The following is a 17,423-nucleotide window of genomic DNA, read 5'->3' as shown; positions in this document are numbered from 1 at the left end:
GCCTTGGAAGAGCTGGCGCAGATTCATCTCTACCTGCTCTGCATACACAGCATTTTGTCGAGAGAGACCAGACCGCCATTTCCCTTTCCAGGGCTCGGCCTCGGCGAGGGAGAGGGGGCCCCAGAGAGGAATGGAGGGGGTGGGGACCGAGGGCTGCATGTGGGTCGCTGTTGCTAAGTATTGTTGAGCTGCGCGCCCGCGGCCTTAACCCCGGCAGGGTGGTGGGTGTCGGGGAGAGCTGTGCTCCCCAAGCTGCCGGCCCCGGCGGCTTCTGGTCGTCCATCCTGGTAGCCGAGCCCCGCGGGTCCTTCGCGGCCTCCCCTCCCCGCCAGAGTCGGGGGCAGGAGGGGTGCTGGCTGAGTCCCCGGGGTCCCCCACGGGCATCCTGGAGCCGGCATCCCGCGGGCGACGCCTTATCTAGTGAGGGGCACCTCTTCCCTCTGGTCCAAGGCGACCGAGGAGGCCTTGCTGAGCACCGAGGGCGCGAAGGTGAGGAAGGAGTCCGAGCGGGAGGTCGAGGCACAGGTGAAGTCCGAGGCGGCGGCGGCCCGCGGCGCCAGCCCGTTGGCCGAGCCGTGGCAGGCCAGGCAGGAGCAGGGCGCGCCGGCCGAGGCGCCCAGTCCGTGCGCCGGCCCGGGGTAGAGCGGCGGGTGTCGGAAGGCGCACAGCAGTTCTGGGCGCGGGTAGGGCTGCGACAGCACGCGGAAGGTGTCGAGGGGCCGCAGCGGGCCGCTGAAGGGCGAGGCGGCGGCCGAGGCGGCGGACGCGGCGCCCAGGCCCACGGGCGAGTAGTAGGGCAGCGGCAGGTGCGACGGGAAGGCGTAGGGCAGGCCGCCCGCGGCCGCCGCGTGGCTCATCATGTAGGTGTAGAAGGCGGGGTCGGCCGGGTGCGGCCAGGTCATGGCCAGCCGCTGCCGCTTGTCCTTCATGCGCCGGTTCTGGAACCACACCTGCAGAGAGGAGCCGTGGGGAGGCGGCGGGGCAGGGGACCAGGCCCGCCCGAGGGTCCGGCGCCCCATCTCCACGCTGGGGCTGCGGTCGCTCCGCAGCAGGCCCGGGAGCCGGTCCCTCCTCCCCTCTGCCCCGTGGCCAGCACCCCGGGGTGCCCTGTGAGTGTGCAGGTGGGGGGGGCCGCCGTGGGCCCGAGAGGCAGGCAGCGTTTCCCCAGAAGTGCGCCCCTTCCCCCTCTCCTGGGGGCGCTTCCTCGCCACGCGGGCACCCCCACCCCGGGGTCTCAAGACTCAACCTAGAGGCCGCACTGTCCACCCTGGGCTGAGATGCACCTTGCGCGCACCCCCAGGCCCACAGGGCGCCGCGCAGGGACCGGGCCAGGGCTAGGTCTCCCTGCGAAATGGGTGCGCGCCCGCCCGCCTCCCGCGTCCCGGCCGCGCATACCTTGATGGTGGTTTCGGGCAGGTTCAGGGCGGCCGCCAGCTCGCACCTCCGGGGCCTGGAGACGTAGTTCTCGCGGTAGAATTCCTTCTCCAGCCGCGCGATCTGCTCCCGCGTGAAGGCCGTGCGGTAGCGGCGCATCTGGTCGCTGGCGCTGCAGGCCAGGGCGCCCTGGGCGCCGCCGCCGCCGCCCGCGCTCTTGGGGGCCTCGCCGCCGCCGCTTGGACTGTCGGCCAGTGCCTCGGAGCCGGGCCCTGCGCAGAGAGTCCAGGGTACAGACGGGCCCGCAGGGACACAACGCGCGGCCGAGCTGGCCCGTAGCCCCCGGGGCGAGCTGGCAAGGGACCCCCCCAGCCTCCTGTGTCACTACCTCTGCGGAGGGTTCCGGGGACTCCAGGAGGGAGGAGAGGGGCTTGCTATTGGGATGGGAACACGGAGGCTTTGAGGAGGCGCAGGTCCAAGGCCTGCTGGGCCCCGAGGCTCCCAGCATCTTCCTCGCCCGCCCGGGGGGGCAGAGGCAAGAAGCTCCCTCCCACAGCTTCCTGCAGGGTGGCGCATCTGTCAGACAAGTGAGTGGAGACCCACCTTTGAGGGGCGGTGGGTACCCCGGGAACTTGGTGCACTGGAGGGGCTGGGCGGTGGCACGTTTCTGGGTGGTGTGGTTGCGAGGAGGCTAGGTTGTTCCGAGGACACTTAGAGGGGGAAGTGTGCCCTCCACCCAGTGCAGGCCGCCCGGACCAGGGGTGGTCGTCGGCCCCCCAGGCTCTGCCTACCCATTCCCGCAGCTGTGTGAAGGAGTGTCGGCTGATGGACTCTCCCCCAACCCCGTTTTCTACCCCTCTCAGGGGGGGTGATTGTTGGCACAGAGGAGACGCCCTTCCGGACAATCTACCCCACACTAGTAGCCCCTGGCGGGGAGGGCTTCCTCACTTAGAGCACCCGCCGTGGGGCCTACCCCGGAGAAGGGTGGGACTCCAGCCCCCTGCAGCTCCTTTTCCTTTGGGTGGAGAAGTGGGACTTGGAAGGGAAGGGGGAGGGCCCAGTCCCTGCCTTTTCAAATGCAACCGGAGACCAAAGGCAATTAGGCCATTGGGACCATTTCCGACCTGGCGCCGCTGAGCCCGGGAAGTGACAAGGTAATTTGGACCTCTGACCGACGTGCAAACTGGTCGGAGGGCTGCAGCACCCGGGCCGCCGGAGTCCGCGGCGATTTTACGGTCCTTTATGGACTCCTGGCTTCCGCGAGGCGATGCGCCTCACATCCCGCCAGCCACACAAACTGCCGGGGCTCGCGTTTGATCTGCTTTTACCCCGGGGAAGGCACCTTCCCCCCTAGTTGAAGCATTCCCACCAAACACTGGGGCTGGGGTGGGCTTGGGACCCCCTCCCCAAGTCCGGGACTTGCGCCCCCCCCTTCCCAAGGCTCAGCTGTCGCCCTCAGCCCCACAGTGTCAGAACGCGGTGGGAGACCCCCGCCCGGGCTCAGACAGCAAGGAAGACGGCTCAGGTGCCCCCCCCCTCCAGCCAGCCTGCCCTGGGGAAAAGGGGGTATCATCCTCCTGGCGGGAGCCGAAGTCGGGGCGGCCGCGGCAGCTACCTTTGCTGTGCTGGTACTCGGCGTTCCCGGTGGCGCAGTCCGGGGTGCAGCTCACCTCGATTTCTTCATAGAAATCCGACTCGGTGTCTGAGCTACTAGGTTGCCCCTGGCCAGAGAGGCTGTCTGCGGAGGGCGCCGGGGGTCCCGGGCCCAGCGTGGCCGCGCCGGCCACCCGGGGCTCGGCGCCCATCCCCGCCGCGCCGCCGGCCAGTCCATCCACTGGCTCCTCCTCGGGGCCTCCCCCGCCGCGCTCCCGGCCGGCTCGCGGGCTCGGGCAGCCGAGGGGCACCATCTTCTCCGGAGGTTCGGGCCGCGGGCTGCCCACGGCTTCGGACAAATTGGAGACCCTCTTGCCCACCAAAGTGCCAAGCTGACCCCCATCCAGAAACATAACCATGTCCTTTCGGCTCTCCATCCCGGGGCTCCCGGGGGCGGGGCGGGCGCCCCCCGACTGCTCTCCCCGGCTCCCCGCGGGCCGGGCCGGAGCGCGCGGACGGCGGCGCGGAGCAGGTCACCTTGCGCTGCGAGCGCTCCGCTGCGCCGCGCCGCCTCTGGGAGGAAGCCCCTTGGCCCTCTTTCTAAACTGTCATCCCTCCGGCTGCAGGCGTCATTACAGTACCGCTGGTGACGCCACTCGGCGAGCGCGAGCGGATAAATAGAAACGTCTGCCACAGCGAAGATGAAAGCAGACGGCGGCCAGGGCCCCGCGATGCGCCAGGTGCGGCCGCGCGGGAGGAGGGCGTGAATCCAGGGACGCGGGGAGGCTGGGGCGGAGGGCGGCGAGTGGAGCCCCCAGAAAGCCAGCCAGCGGGCCGCAGGGCAGAGGGACTCGGTTCTTGAATACGCTTGGGATTTTTTTTTTCTTTTATTGGTGTTTTGAACTTTTGTTTCGTTAACTCGGTGCCCTGATCGAACACTGGTGAACTGGTGAGAGAATTCATACCTGCATTTGGGGAATGCCGAGGCCGGCTTCCTACAAGACTCGGTTCTTTCGATTGCTAAAGGCTCCCAAGTCTTTGTACCAGCTACCGAGAAATGATCTCTCCCCAGACCCGAGGTGTCAGCTGGAGCTGGGGGGGTGGGGGCTTTAGCTCCCTGTTTTTCCCCTTCCCTGCTCTGTCTCATTCCTCTGGGAACCAAACTTTGATATTTTTCTTCTCCCGGGGCAAGAGAGAACTATGCTAATTTTTTTTCTTTAAAGACCCACATTGGTTACTGGCCCAAAATGTTCGATAATTTTTTTTTTTTAATTCTCCTTCCCAGTTAGATAGCCGTAAGCCTTCCACAGCCTGGCCTGACCTCGAGGTAGCTGTTCTAGAAGAAATTCGCTTTCCATTTTGATCAGGCCTGCCGGAACTTCAGGTATGTCGGGTGGGGAGAGGTTCTAAGAGTGGCCTTCTTTCTTTTCTTGCCTGAATTTAAAGATATTTGTTGGCAGTCAACGAATTCTCCTGGAAACAGCCCTTTTTTCTTTTCCGGTGAAGAAGCGCCCACAAATTCGGCCCCTACCATGCCGCTGGAAGATAACACTCGCCTTCTCTGTGAGGTTTTGGACAGGAGTGGACCCTACCTAACTGGACATGGGGCTAGCTAGCAAAGGGTGGGCTCACGGTGGACTCGCCCAGGCCCTTCCCGGTACAGCCATTTTTGGTTCCCAGGGCTGGGGGCTGATGAGAGGAAAGTCGTTGAAAATTCTCGAAAGGAGCGAGTAACCTGGGCTCTGATAAATCTTTGGGGACGGAAAGCAACATCCGTCACAGAGGTAGGGGTGGGGGAGGCTGGGATAGATGCCTTCCAACCGGCCCCTTTGGGCTTACCTACCGAGCAGGTGTGGGGGCTTGCAGGTGGGCTCGATCTCTCTCCCCTTTGCTGAGGGTAGGAGGTGGGCGGCTTTTGGGCTCAGCGCCTCTTTCTCTGCCCCCTCCCCTGGAGCATCTAGTCCTAAGCAGCCGGCCTAGCCCAGCAGAGAAAGGATGGCCCCTGCATCTCCCTCCTCCTAGGCAAAGCCCCAGGTTCTCAGAAAATCCTTTACCACTATTTTTTTGTCTTCAGTCTCCTAGTTTTCTCATGTCCTTTATTATTATTATTATTATTTATTTAACCTCTCCTCTCCTTTCTTTCTCACCCCTCCTAATTTCTCATCCTCGGGTTATGAAATTGACAGAGGAAGAAAGGGTTTCAAGGACAGGCAGAAATTCTCTCTGCAGTCCAGCTTTCTGCTTCATCCCCAGATCAATAAGAAGATGTTCATTAACCCGCCCGGGGACGGCAGACAGGTCTGGAAGTCCGTCCACTTAGCTATCTCCAAAGCTACCATCTGCTGAGGGCGGCTGCTCCAGAAATCTGGGGAAACCTTTCAAAAATCAGAGAGGAAGAGGGGGGTCAGACCCCAGAACCTTTTGCTGCCTGGAGATTTTCACAAATTCTGTCACACCCCTGCCCTTTCCTGCTAGCAGACAGAGCCTGCAGTATCCAGCCCACCCCTCTTTTCCCCCCAAATGTGTGTCTTAGCACTGCCTGCTACCCACCCTCTGACGGGCCCTTTAAGCACTGGCTGGGCTGACACCTGATCCCCTGCCCACTGGACCACACCACCACCCCGCCACAGACACCTCCCAGCCTTTGGGGCTGGTTCTCAGAGGGAGGGGGGGGCTCCCGGCCCTGCCTCCAGCTTTGCATTCAATGGGAATGTCCTGTGTTTGATCCTCCTTTTCTCCGGTTTTCCCTGGAGATGAAAGTGAAGTAGGACTTAAGATCCAGGGGTGCTAAGGACTGTCCTTCCTGGGTGGGCGGAGGGATGAGGCAGGACAACCCCTTGCATCCCCTGGAAAGGGCCAAGTACAGGCTCAGCCTCAACAAGGGGGCTGACTTTTGTAAGCCCGAGATCCACAGCTTTGGAAATCTCTCTCCCAGCCTGGCCCCCACCCCAAGCCTCTTGAGGCATCTGCCCACCCTTTCAAAGCTGCCCTCCTTTCTTGAGTCCTTAGGGGCTACTGAACCCCCAGTGCATGAAGGAAAAAATAGCTAAGCTTCCGTCTAAAAACTCCTTTTCCTCAACGTTGATGAAGAGAGGTGGGTTTTTAATGGAAAACGAGAAGGGATTGAATTAGACCAGTAGTTTGCAGTGTAGAGTGCTGGGGACTGAACCCAGGGACATTCTACCTTTGAGATATATCCCCACCCCTATTTCGTATTTTTATAGTGAAACAAGGTCTCACTAAGTTGCTAAGACTGATGGCAAAACTGTGATCCTCCTGTCTCAGCCTCCCAAGTACTGGGATTACACGAGCGCCCCCCCCCCCCGCTTGGTCTGTTACAAACACACACAGAAAACCGTGTGTGTTTGGAAAGTGTATTTTGATAGGATTATGATAGCCTAACAGTTATTCACACAGCGAAAGAAGGAGGGTAAATTCGAGGGTGGCTGAAGCCTCGGGCACCCCCCCTAAAGCGAGAAGGGGAGCCTGCAGTCGCCCCGGGGTCTAGCCTGGGCCCCCCCAGCGCATCCCACTCCCCCTGCCCTGGGGTCTACAGCCCCTTCCCCCACGGGGCGACCAGCTAGGTCCCGCCGGCTCCTCTCGGATTGAAATTCTTTGGACTTCAAAAGCTCCTGCTCCGCTTCCGCCGGCCTGGCAGGCAGGGGGTGGGTAGGAACCCCGGGAGGCGAAGTGGAGATAAGATGCGCGGGTTGTTTTAAATGCAGTGGGAAGCCCAGCTTGGGACCCCAGACGTGCTGATCTGCTAAAACGGCTCCGTTTCCCAAGAGAACCTCGCTAGGGGGAGCGGCGGCGGGGGCGGGGCGGGGGCGGCCTCCTTGGCCTGCGGCCCCCAGCCCCTTCCCAGCCTGGGGCCCGGCCTCCCGCTCAAGAACACTCCCTGGGTTTGGCTGTTTCGTGTTGGCAAAAAAAAAAAAAAAAAAAAAAAAGTTCAGAAAAAAATGTAATGATGCTTTTACTTCTCTCTAGCAAAACGTAAGAACAAAGAGAGCTTCCTTTTAAACAATAAGCGTTGCCCGGCTTGCCCTTGGGTCACTGGCAGGCTGAGACAGTGGACAGCAGCAGCACGGGCTGTGGCCCTCGAGGTCCCACACCACTGTGTCTCTGCAGCGTTCTGGCAGCGGGGCCCACTCCTCCTGCGGCAGCTGCCAGGTCCCCTTGGAAGCTCCTCGGAGGACAAGGTCCAGGGCATCTTGAGATGCCCTCCAGGAGGTCCATCCTCCACAGAGGAGCAGAACCCAGTGCCCCGCACCCCTCGTGCACCATGCAGCCCCCCACCCAGCCTGCGGAGAGACTTCTGTGGATGCCCAGCGGCTGCGGGTACCTCCCACACATGGGACCTGAGGCTTCTTGAACTGGCTTGGACACTCTATCCTCTCTACCCCTCCTGATGTGAAAGGCAGGAAGCGGATGCTCAGACCTGCTGTTTCTGCCTCAATAGCGTCTGCCTGGGCTCCCTAAGGCCCCAGCCTGGCAGCTCCCTGGTCCCGTCCTGCCTGCGTGTCTGCCGGGCGCCCCACATCCCCAGCCATGCCCAAGCCAAGGACCCAGGGCAGGACCGGCACCCTCAGGGCCCCCAGGCTGATGCCTGCCCCTCCCTCAGGCTGATGACTAGACGGGCCCAATCCAGAGCAAGCCTCCAACCCCCAAGCGCACAAAGGTGGGGACAGCCCCCACCCTAGCCAGCTGGTACAGATTCTTCACCACTCTGTCCTGAAATTTGCTTTCATTACAAAGCGTGTCGATAGCCATTTCTCCTTTAATCTCTGTCAAAGTCCTTAAAAGGGCTTCCATCGTCCAAAGCGCATTTCTGTCTCAGTTGCGGGTGAGCAGTGGCCCCCACTCAGAGGCTAGCGTGTGGCTGAGTGTCATGACCAGGCTCAGTCCTTCTTCCAGGGTCCACTCCTCTCTGGCCTTGAGGGATGCCAGCCTTGAGCAACGTCGAGGCATATTGACACTGGCAATCCCCCACAAAGCCATGGTCCTTAGTGGGGTCCAGTCAGTGTCTCCTGCCTGCCTGCTCACAACTGCACTTGGGTGAATAAAAGGCTCGGGGTCCAAAGAGCTGAACTAGCCCTTACCCGACACACACACACACACACACACACACACACACACACACACACTGTCTCTGTCTCTGTCTCTCTCTGTCATTCTCCCCCTTCTTATTCTAGGGGCCCACAGGAAAAGAACAGTCAGGGTTCCAAGCATGACACAGGCATTAGCTCTCTCCAGCCTCAACAACAGGCTGGTATGAGTCGCCCCAATGATCAGCTGAGAAACCTGAAACCCAGGGAGGACGCTCATACATGAATAGAGGATTCAAACCCCTCCCTCTGGCTTGAAGCCCATACTGGCTTGAAGGCTAGAGGTGTAGCTTAGTGGTACAGCCCTGTCTCCTGTGTCAGGCCCTGGGTTCAATCCCCAGCATGGAAAGCAAAACAGAAAAAACCTACAAAACCTTGGGCTATTAGAAAGACTCTAGGATCGCAGGTTCAAGGCAGCACTCAGCAACCTACTGAGACCCTGTTTAAAAAAAAAAAAAAAGGCTAGGGGTGTAGCATAGATGGAGAATGTCCCTGGGTTCAGCTCTTCAGTACAGAAAGAAAGCAGACTCCAGATATTGGGTTCTGACATTTTCCTTCCAGAAAAGGGATAATTCACAGGAGAGGAGAAGAGAAACTGACCTCTGGCCATTCCCTTTGGCATAAAAAAGAGCAAAGAAAAAAATTAGTTGCAATGCTGGGCGCGGTGGCGCACACTTGTAATCCCAGCGCTTGCGAGGCTGAGACGGGAGGATCGCACAGGTTCGAAGCCAGCCTCAGCTACTTAGTGAGGCTCTCAGCAACTTCATGAGACCCTGTTTCCAAATAAAGTACAAAAATAGGTCTGGGAGTACAGCCTGGAGGTAGAAAAGCCCCTGGGTTTCACCCCCAGTACCATACACACACAAAATAAATAAACAAACAAACAATAGGGCTGGGGGTGTAGCTCAGAGGTAGAATGCCCCTGGGTTCCATCCCCAGTACCGCAAAAAAAAAAAAAAAAAAAAAAATCTGCAAACATCCTGGAGCTGACTAGCCCTCTGCGAGACTACGATCAGTCGAGGTGGCGACTGTGCAGGAGCCTACAGTCTGGAGCTGCCACCTGGGATTTGGGGCAGGAGAAACTAACTACTGTGCCCAAGCAGGGTGGGTCTGAAGGTGGGAACTTGGGACCTGAGTTCAGAAATATTGGAAATGTCACTGCAACTGCCTTTCCTGGAGATTCTACTGCTCAGCCCTCCTCTGACCATCACAAACTACTGACCACCTTCCTGAGAGCTCTCCAGGACCACCCAGCTGATGTTAGATTCCTAGCAAAACGGTCCGTTCACATATCCGGCAGCCTTCAGTTCTGTTTCCTCTACACGCTATATCCATCCCTTCTGGAGTGGCCATGCAGGCACCAGATCTGGCCCATAGTTGGGGGTACCCTTATCAGTCCTTACATGGCAGCTACCTCTGTCAAAAGGCCCTTCAGGACTGATTTGCCCAAGAGACAAAAGCTGGGGCGCTGGCCAGTCCTGCCTGCATCTGTCACCTGGCCTGAACACGTGCTTTGCTAGAAACCTCTAGGCCCTGGTCCAGTATCTGGGGAGGAAAGGCATGGCCAGGGCTTCTCCTGTAAAAGGCAAGACTTGGTTTGGGCTGACTTTCCCATGAGATGAAGATCAGGAATTGCTGGGTTATGACCATATTATACCAAGAGTTCTTTCCACTATAGTGGGGCGAGTTCTCAATTTGTGTTTGTTCTTGAGGTTCTAGGGGTGGAACCTCGGGCCTTGTATATGCTAAGAAAGTGGGGTTTTTTATTTTTATTAATTTTATTTTACTTTATTGCTGTACTGGGGTTGGAACTCAGGGGCATTCTACCTCTGAGCAATACCCCTAGCCCTATTTTTTTATTTTTCATTTTGAAAGAGGGTCTCACTGAGTTGCAAAGGGCCTCACTAAGTAGCTGAGGCTATCCGCAAACCACGATCCTCCTGTCTCAGCCTCCCAAATGCTGGGATTACAAGTGTGTGCCACCACCCTCAGCTTAAGAAATTGTTGTGGGTTTTTTTTTTTTTGAGTTTTTGGTTTTGCTTTGGGGTGTGTGTGTTTGTGTGTGTGTGTGTGTGTGTGTGTGTGTGTGTGTTCCCTTGAAATGACTTCTCTGGCTAAGTTTCCCAGGCTACCCTCAAATTCACAATCCTCCTGCCTCAGCCTTCTGAGTAGCTAGTAGCTGGAACTGCAAGGTGTGTGATACCAGGCTTGGCCTTGTTTTAAGTAGATTTTGTCCAGGGGCAAAGCTTTCCAAGAGCAGGTAGAGCCAAGATCAAACAAAACCTAGGAACTCCCTCCCCCTTCCCCTAGCTCGCCCCACCCACTAATAATAAAGAGCGGGTTCAGTGCTCACTGCTCTACCTGTCTCGCTGGCCCAGGGGACCTAGGACCCCAGTCTATGTTGGGTGAAAACTTAGCAAGCCCTCAGTGCTTCCTCTGGCTCCTGAGTTACTACTTGTGAGACTGGGTTCCTCCTCTTTCTGCCTGGCCTTTCTCACCTGCTGAGAAATGCTGTGTGTGTGTGTGTGTGTGTGTGTGTGTGTGTGTGTGTGTGTGTAGAACCTGCCCTCTCCCTCCTCCAGAAGCAGGCCAGACCAACAATCCTTGCCTTGAAATGGAAAAAGCTTTGTGTGGGGGTTTCTGAGAACTGATCTTTATGGAGTCTTCACCTGCTCTGGAATACCGGAATACACACACACACACACACACACACACACACACACACACACTGAACTTCGGACCATGCCACAGGGTACAGCTCCTCCCGTGGTGCAGCGGGAAACGGAACAAGTCGTCCAGCCCCCAAAGACCAGATTCTGATTCCGATGTTAGAGAGTTGCGCCCCCAGGTCGGGTGACCACGTTCCCTAACACCCAGGAAGCCAACTGCGACTCTCAGGGTGTGATTAAAAGACCCCGATGGCAGGGGACACCTTTCGCAGATTGGCTGGGCGGCTGCGGTAGTGGTGGTGCAGGTGACAACAGAAAGGGTGTGTAAACAGCAGAGGGCTGTGCGCCCGGCCCAGAGGTGTGCGGGTCAGTACGCGGGGTGCGCGTCCCAGGGCAGGGCTTGGGAGGTGGGACCCCGGCTAGCAGGGGCTTGGGCTCCGAAGGACGCCCCCCAGAAGACGGGCCGCCGGGGGCCAGGCCCAGAATGCGCTCCCTGGCCAGGGTCTCAGCCCTTCCACCCCTATGCAGGCCCTCGCTAGTGCAGCCCCGGAGCATCCCTGCCCCGCCTCGCCCCGGAGCCGGTTGACCGCGCGTCCTGTCCCCGCGGCCCCTTCTCCATCCGCCGCCCCTCTCGGCCCCGGAGACCAAGCGCAGCTTCCGAACTGCTGTCTCGGTGCGCCCCCCACTGCCGACCGCCAGAGACGGAAGTCGCCGCGCGTCCCAAGCTCTCCCTGGCTCGGATCCCAGGGCGCCCCAATCCTCCATCCCCCCGGGCAGTCGACGTCTACTCAACCGGAGTCAAGTCACCTGCACGCAGAGCCGGACCCCAGGAGGGATGGAGTGCCAGGTCTCGGCCCCTGAGCTGAGGTTGCTGGGGACCGGTAATTAGCCGCAGGTGTGGACCAGAGGCAGCGCTCCTGCACACAATCCTCCCTCTCTGGTCCTTTGAGGGTGGGAGAACCCCCCCCCACACACACACACCAACACACATCACCTGTTGAGGCCCGGGGGAGGGCCGCCTGGGAGTGGGAGTGTCTATAAATTTCTCTGATCCTGTTCAGTCGCCCCTCCCCATGGGCCCCACTGCGGCCCAAGAAGCCCAGACAGTGGGAGCCCCTAGACCCTGCTCTGGCCCCCCACTCCAGGGCAACTCCTTCTTGGTCCTGGATTTACTTATAAACAAGGCACCTGGAGGCGATTCTTCTCAGATTCCCAGTGATGCAGTTCTAGGAGGGTAGACCCCCACATCACCAGGACACCCCCTTACAAAGGCAAATCCTTGGGCCCCACTCTGGGACCTGTTGAATCTGAAACTCTTGAGGTGGGCCCGACAGTGCTTTCTAACAAGCCCTTCAGGTGGCTGGTTCTGCCATAGGGATTTAGCCATTTACCTGATTCTCTGACTCCGCCTGGGATGGCTTTGTTTTGTTTGTTTTTGCAGTACCGGGGATGGAACCCAGGAGCATTCTACCTTCGAGCTACACCTCCAACCTTATTTTTTTATTCTTTATTTTGAAACAGGGGCTCACTGAATTGCAAAGGGCCTAAGTAGCTGAGACTGTCTGCGAACCATGATCCTCCTGTCTCAGCCTCCCTAATGCTGGGATTACAAGCGTGGGCCACCATGCCTGGCTTTTTTTTTTTTTTTTAATATGGAATGCTTCAGGAATTTGTGTGTCATCCTTGCGCAGGGGCCATGCTTATCTTCTCTGTATTGTTCCAATTTTAGAATATGTGCTGATGAAGCGAGCACTTTGTTTTGTTTTTTATTTCTTGGATTTTTGTACTAGCGATTGAACCTAGGGGCACTCTACCACTGAGCTGTACCCGCCAGCTTATTTATTTATTTATTTATTTATTTATTTATTTATTTATTTAGGTACTGGAGATTGTACCCAGGGGCACTCTACCACTGAGCTACACCCTTCCAGCCTATTTATTTATTTACTTATTTATTTATTATTGTACTGGGGATTGAGCCCAGGAGCATTCTACCTTCAAGCAACATTCCCATTCCTATTTTATTTTTATTTTAGAACAGGGTCTTGCTAGGTTGATGAGAATCTCACTACTTGCTGAGCCTGTCCTCCACCAAACCTGCGATCCTCCTGTCTCAGCCTTTTTTTTTTTTTTTTTTTTTTTCAGGTCTGGGGCTGGAACCCAGGGGCATTCTACCTCCGAGCTACAACCCCAACCCTATTTTTTATTCTTTATTTTGCAACAGGGTCTCACTGAGTTGCAGAGGGCCTCACTAAGTAGCTGAGGCTGTCCGTGAACTGCAATCCTCTGGTCTCAGCCTCCTGAGTGCTGGGATTACAAGCGTGGCCAACCATGCCCGCCCAGCTTATTTTTTTAAATTTTAAAACAGGGTCTCACTAAGTTGCTGAGGCTGGCCTTGAACCTTCCCTTGTTCTGTCCCAGCCTCCGGGACGCTAGGGTTACAGGCAGGCTGGTGCCACCATGCCCGGCGAGCGCCTTTCTTTCAGACCTCCAGTGCAGACTCTGCATCTGCTGCCCAGCCTTGCTCACCGCTGTTCTTTCCACTTTATCAGCCCCGTGTATCTCTCTGTGTACTTATTACCTAACAACGTCATTATCTAATTTAAAACTCACACACCCTCTCATTCATCCACTGCCTAAGGGCACAGAAATCTTGCTTCTCCGGAAATGCAGGACTGCCACAGCTGGAGAAGAGGGAAAACGTGTCCTCCCCAGAGATTTCTCTTACAAAAAGGAACCAGAAATCCCTAGGACAGGACTCACTGGCTTGCTAGGTCCAGAGTGCAGAAGGAGCAGGCTGCATACCTGGATGCCATACCTGGACACCTCTCTCCCATGCTGCTGGAGCACAGAATGGAAAAGAGGGCTGGGAGTGACGGGCAAGGAAGGGTGAGCCATCAAAATGGGCTTCCTGTGGGTCCCAGAGGATTGTGGGTATATTCATCCCTAACACTCAAAGAACTCTGCCAACACCTCCACATTCTGTGTCTTGGGCTTGCTCTGGGCTCTTCAGGCTTGGTTGGGGTTGGATAGTGTCGTTATCGTTTTTGCAGTTCTGGGCTTGAACTCAGGGCCTTGAGCACACTAGGCGAGCGTTCTACCACTGAGCTACAGCCCAGCCTGTACAATACAAGGACTTTCTCTTTCTTTCTTTCTTTCTTTCTTTCTTTCTTTCTTTCTTTTTCTTCTTTTCACGGTACTGGGGATGGAACCCAGGGGCATTCTACCTCCGAGCTATACCCCCAGCCCTATTTTTTTATTCTTTATTTTGAAACAGGGTCTCATTGAGTTGCAAAGGGCCTCACTAAATAGCTGAGGCTGTCCACGAACTGTGATCCTCCCGATCCTGCCGTCTCAGCCTCCCAAATGCTGGGATTAGAAGCGTGTGACATCACGCCCCGCTTAGGACTTTTCTTTGGGCCTGTGTTAATATGGTGATGTAGGCATGAGCTCTGATTGGTAAAAAGCAATGTACTTTAGCGTGGTCAGCATGCATGAGGCTCTGGGCTTGTTCCCCAGCACCCCAATAATAATAACAGTCAAACAGTCTTCCAAATTCAAGTAACATTTTTAGACCCCTGTCCCAGTTGCTAAGCTGTCCCACCATAAGCTGTGAAATAGAGGAGCAGCTATCATTATACTCTCCACTTTATGAAGATGAAGATGCTGAGTACCTAAGAGATTAAATGCCCGCCCCGGGGTCAGCTAATGAGTGGCCAATTGGGGACACCGCTCCCCCTCTGGCTCCTTTGTCTCTTTATTTTCCTCATTATCACTTTAGAAGCATGTCCGTGTCTCTGTGTATTGAGTCTTGCCGTCCTTCTATTAGGCTGAGTGGGAGGGCCTTCCGGTCCAGCGGTCCAGCATTCACCTGCTCCTCTCAGGTCTCCAATGGGACAGGAGAGGAGAGAGTTGCTCTCTCAGTTTTCAACTGAGGAAGATTTGCCAAGGTCAGAGGATGTGACCAAGGGCACACAGCCATAACAAAGTAAGTGTCACACTCTTTTTTCTTTTCTTTATTCTTTTCTTTCTTTTTTTTTTTTTTTTTTTTTGTGTGTGTGTGGGTCTGGGGATGGAACCCAAGGGCATTCAACCTCTGAGCTACACCTAAAGCCCTATTTTTTATTCTTTATTTTGAAACCGGGTCTCCCAGAGTTGCAGAGGGCCTCACTAAGTAGCTGAGGCTGTCCTCGAACCGTGATCCTCCGGTCTCAGCCTCCCAAATGCTGGGATTACAAGCATGCATCACCACGCCCAGCTAGGAATTATTCTTAATCCTTGCCCAATTCTCCTTTTTTTTTTTTTCCTTTTTTTTTTTTTTTTGTGGCCCGGGGAATTGAACCCAAGGATGTTCTACTTCTCAGCTACACCCCCAGCCCTTTATTTTATTTTTATTTTTTATTTTGAAACATGTTCTTGCTCAGTTATCATGCCCTGGCCTTAAACCTGAGATCCTCCTGCCTCAGTCTCCCAAGTACAAGAATCACAGGCGTGCCCCTCCACACAGGGCTTTGCCCCATCCTTAAAGCCGAAATAGTGAAAGACTCACCAAGAAAAGGCAGAGAGTCATAAAATGCCAGCAACAATTTATAAGTCTGTATGTCATAATGTACTGTTAATGCAAGCTTTTATTACAGTGGACTTAAAGTTGTTTCATTACTTCCAATATTGGCAATATGTCAACTTTAGAATGTTTTCCTAATTATTCTGGAGTCTGCCTTACTGTTCTTGGAAAGAATTAGAAGAAGAAAGAAAGGTCACTGTAACAAAAATAGTCACAGAAAGAGCCAAAGGAACCCGGGTCTAGGATTCAGCTCTACCCTGGTCTGAGCTGAGGAAGAGGTGGGGCCTTTGCCGTGTGGCGGTGGTCCAGTCTTGATTTTAATCCTCGCAATTGAAGAGCCAAATTAACTCCCAAACAATGACCATTTTTCTTTGTTAGAACTGTTTTTTTTTTTCTTTTCTTTTTCACAACCCTCACCTTTCCCCACTACAGGCAACAGAATGAAAAGGTCATAGCTGAGTGTGATGGTGCGTACTTGTAATCCCAGTACTTGGGAGCCTGAGACAGGAGGATCGCAGGTTCGAGGGCAGCCTCAGCAAGTAGTGAGACTCTCATCAACCTAGTGAGACCCTGTTTCAAAATGAAAATAAAACAGAACTGAGGATGTTGCTTAGAGGTAGAGTGCTCCTAGGTTAAATCCCCAGTGCCACAAAAAGAGAAAGAAAAAGAAGAAAGGAAGGAAGGAAAAAGAAAGAAAAAGCAAGCAAGCATGAAATATAGGGCTGGGGGTGTAGCTCAGAGAATTTCCAGGGTTCAATCCCCAGTACTGAGAGAGAGAGAGAGAGAGAGAGAGAGAGAGAGAGAAAGTAGAAGAAGAAGAAGAAGAGGGGGGGAGGGGAGATGGGGAGGAGGAAGAGGAGGAGGGAAGGAAGGAAGGAAGGAAGGAAGGAAGGAAGGAAGGAAGGAAGAGCCATGTGCCCTGGCTCTAAGAACATGGCTTGCATACCCCTTTAAGCTTCACAATGACCCTCAGAGGGAGAGCTGGTCACGTGAAAGGGGCCAGGTGGACCCCACACCAATGGGCCAGGGGGAACTGGAAGCTATAAATGACAAACTTTTCTTCCAATTGGCACGAATTCTCTTTCTCTATGGATGTGGCCTGAGATCTTCCTTTACACTAGGGGCGCAGCAGCAAGATGGTATTCTGAAATGCAGTGAGGCCTCGCCGTGAGTCTCAGAAGGAGACATCCCAGGGGCCCTCGGGAACCGGAAGCCAGTCTCTACCTGCGATGGGGGAGCGGCACTCTCCAGCTTGCCCAGCCGAGATTTCTGGTTCTTCAAAGAGAACTGGTGCCTTGGCCAGAGCACGCACTTAGAAGCTAGGCAGACCTGTCCTTGAACCCCAGCTCCAGCAGGTAGCAGCTAGTGACTGGGCAGCCCGAAGCAGCAGGCTGTCAGGTCTAAGGTGCAAACTATCAGGGGCAGAACAGGAGGCCTGCCTCTTGGTGCCTTTTGAAGATTTAATGAGCTGTCGAATGAAAAGGGCCTAGCGCGGTGTCTAGCCAACAGTGAGTACTGCGTGGCTGCGAGTTCCTGTGCGCACACTCCTCCCTCATTAGACGTGCCCTGATTCCACTCTGCATCCGGGAGCCTCCTTTGTCAACACCGCACTCATAAGTGAGGGGCAGCAGTGACTGGAGGGAGGGCTGGCAGTGCCAGGGAACTACACCATCATGGCCCTCTCCCTGCCCGCTAGCTAACATATGCCAGAAATAAGTACAGAGCAAAACTAGGATGCACTCGTGTGTGTGTGTGTGTGTGTGTGTGTGTGTGTGTGTGTGTTACTAGGGATTAAACCCAGGGTATTCTACTTCCCACTTATACCCCCAAGCCCTTTTTTTTTTTTTTTTTTTTGCTGAGACTGGTCTCAGACCCGCGATCTTCCTGTCTCAGCCTCCCTGGTACTGGGATTAGAGGCTTGTGCCACCATGCCCGGCTCAACTGTTGCTCCCTTTAGTGGCCATTCTGAATAATGGGTGACTGCTTTCTCCTGATTCCAGCTCTGCCACTCACAAGCCCAGCTGTGTGATGCTGGGTGAGTTCCTGACATTCTTCAGGCCTCTGATTCCACATCTGTGAAATGGGGCCAGTGAAAATAAAATGAGTGATTATCTAAAA

General features: G+C 55.7%; 1 protein-coding gene across 1 annotated transcript; it reads right to left on the bottom strand.

The window, feature by feature from the left end:
- Nucleotides 1-413: 413 nt before the first annotated feature.
- On the bottom strand, nucleotides 414-3,404 carry EVX1 (even-skipped homeobox 1; the record flags this gene model as incomplete). The annotated part of the gene is made up of 3 exons (XM_080701589.1): nucleotides 414-950; nucleotides 1,396-1,646; nucleotides 2,990-3,404. 3 exons carry the CDS (start codon nucleotides 3,402-3,404, stop codon nucleotides 414-416), a joined length of 1,203 nt encoding a protein of 400 aa, XP_080557715.1.
- Nucleotides 3,405-17,423: the final 14,019 nt, after the last annotated feature.

Source organism: Muscardinus avellanarius, assembly GCF_963383645.1.
Source record: "Muscardinus avellanarius genome assembly, chromosome: 9".
Lineage (NCBI taxonomy): Eukaryota > Metazoa > Chordata > Mammalia > Rodentia > Gliridae > Muscardinus > Muscardinus avellanarius.
This window is presented reverse-complemented; position numbering and strand designations above follow the sequence as displayed.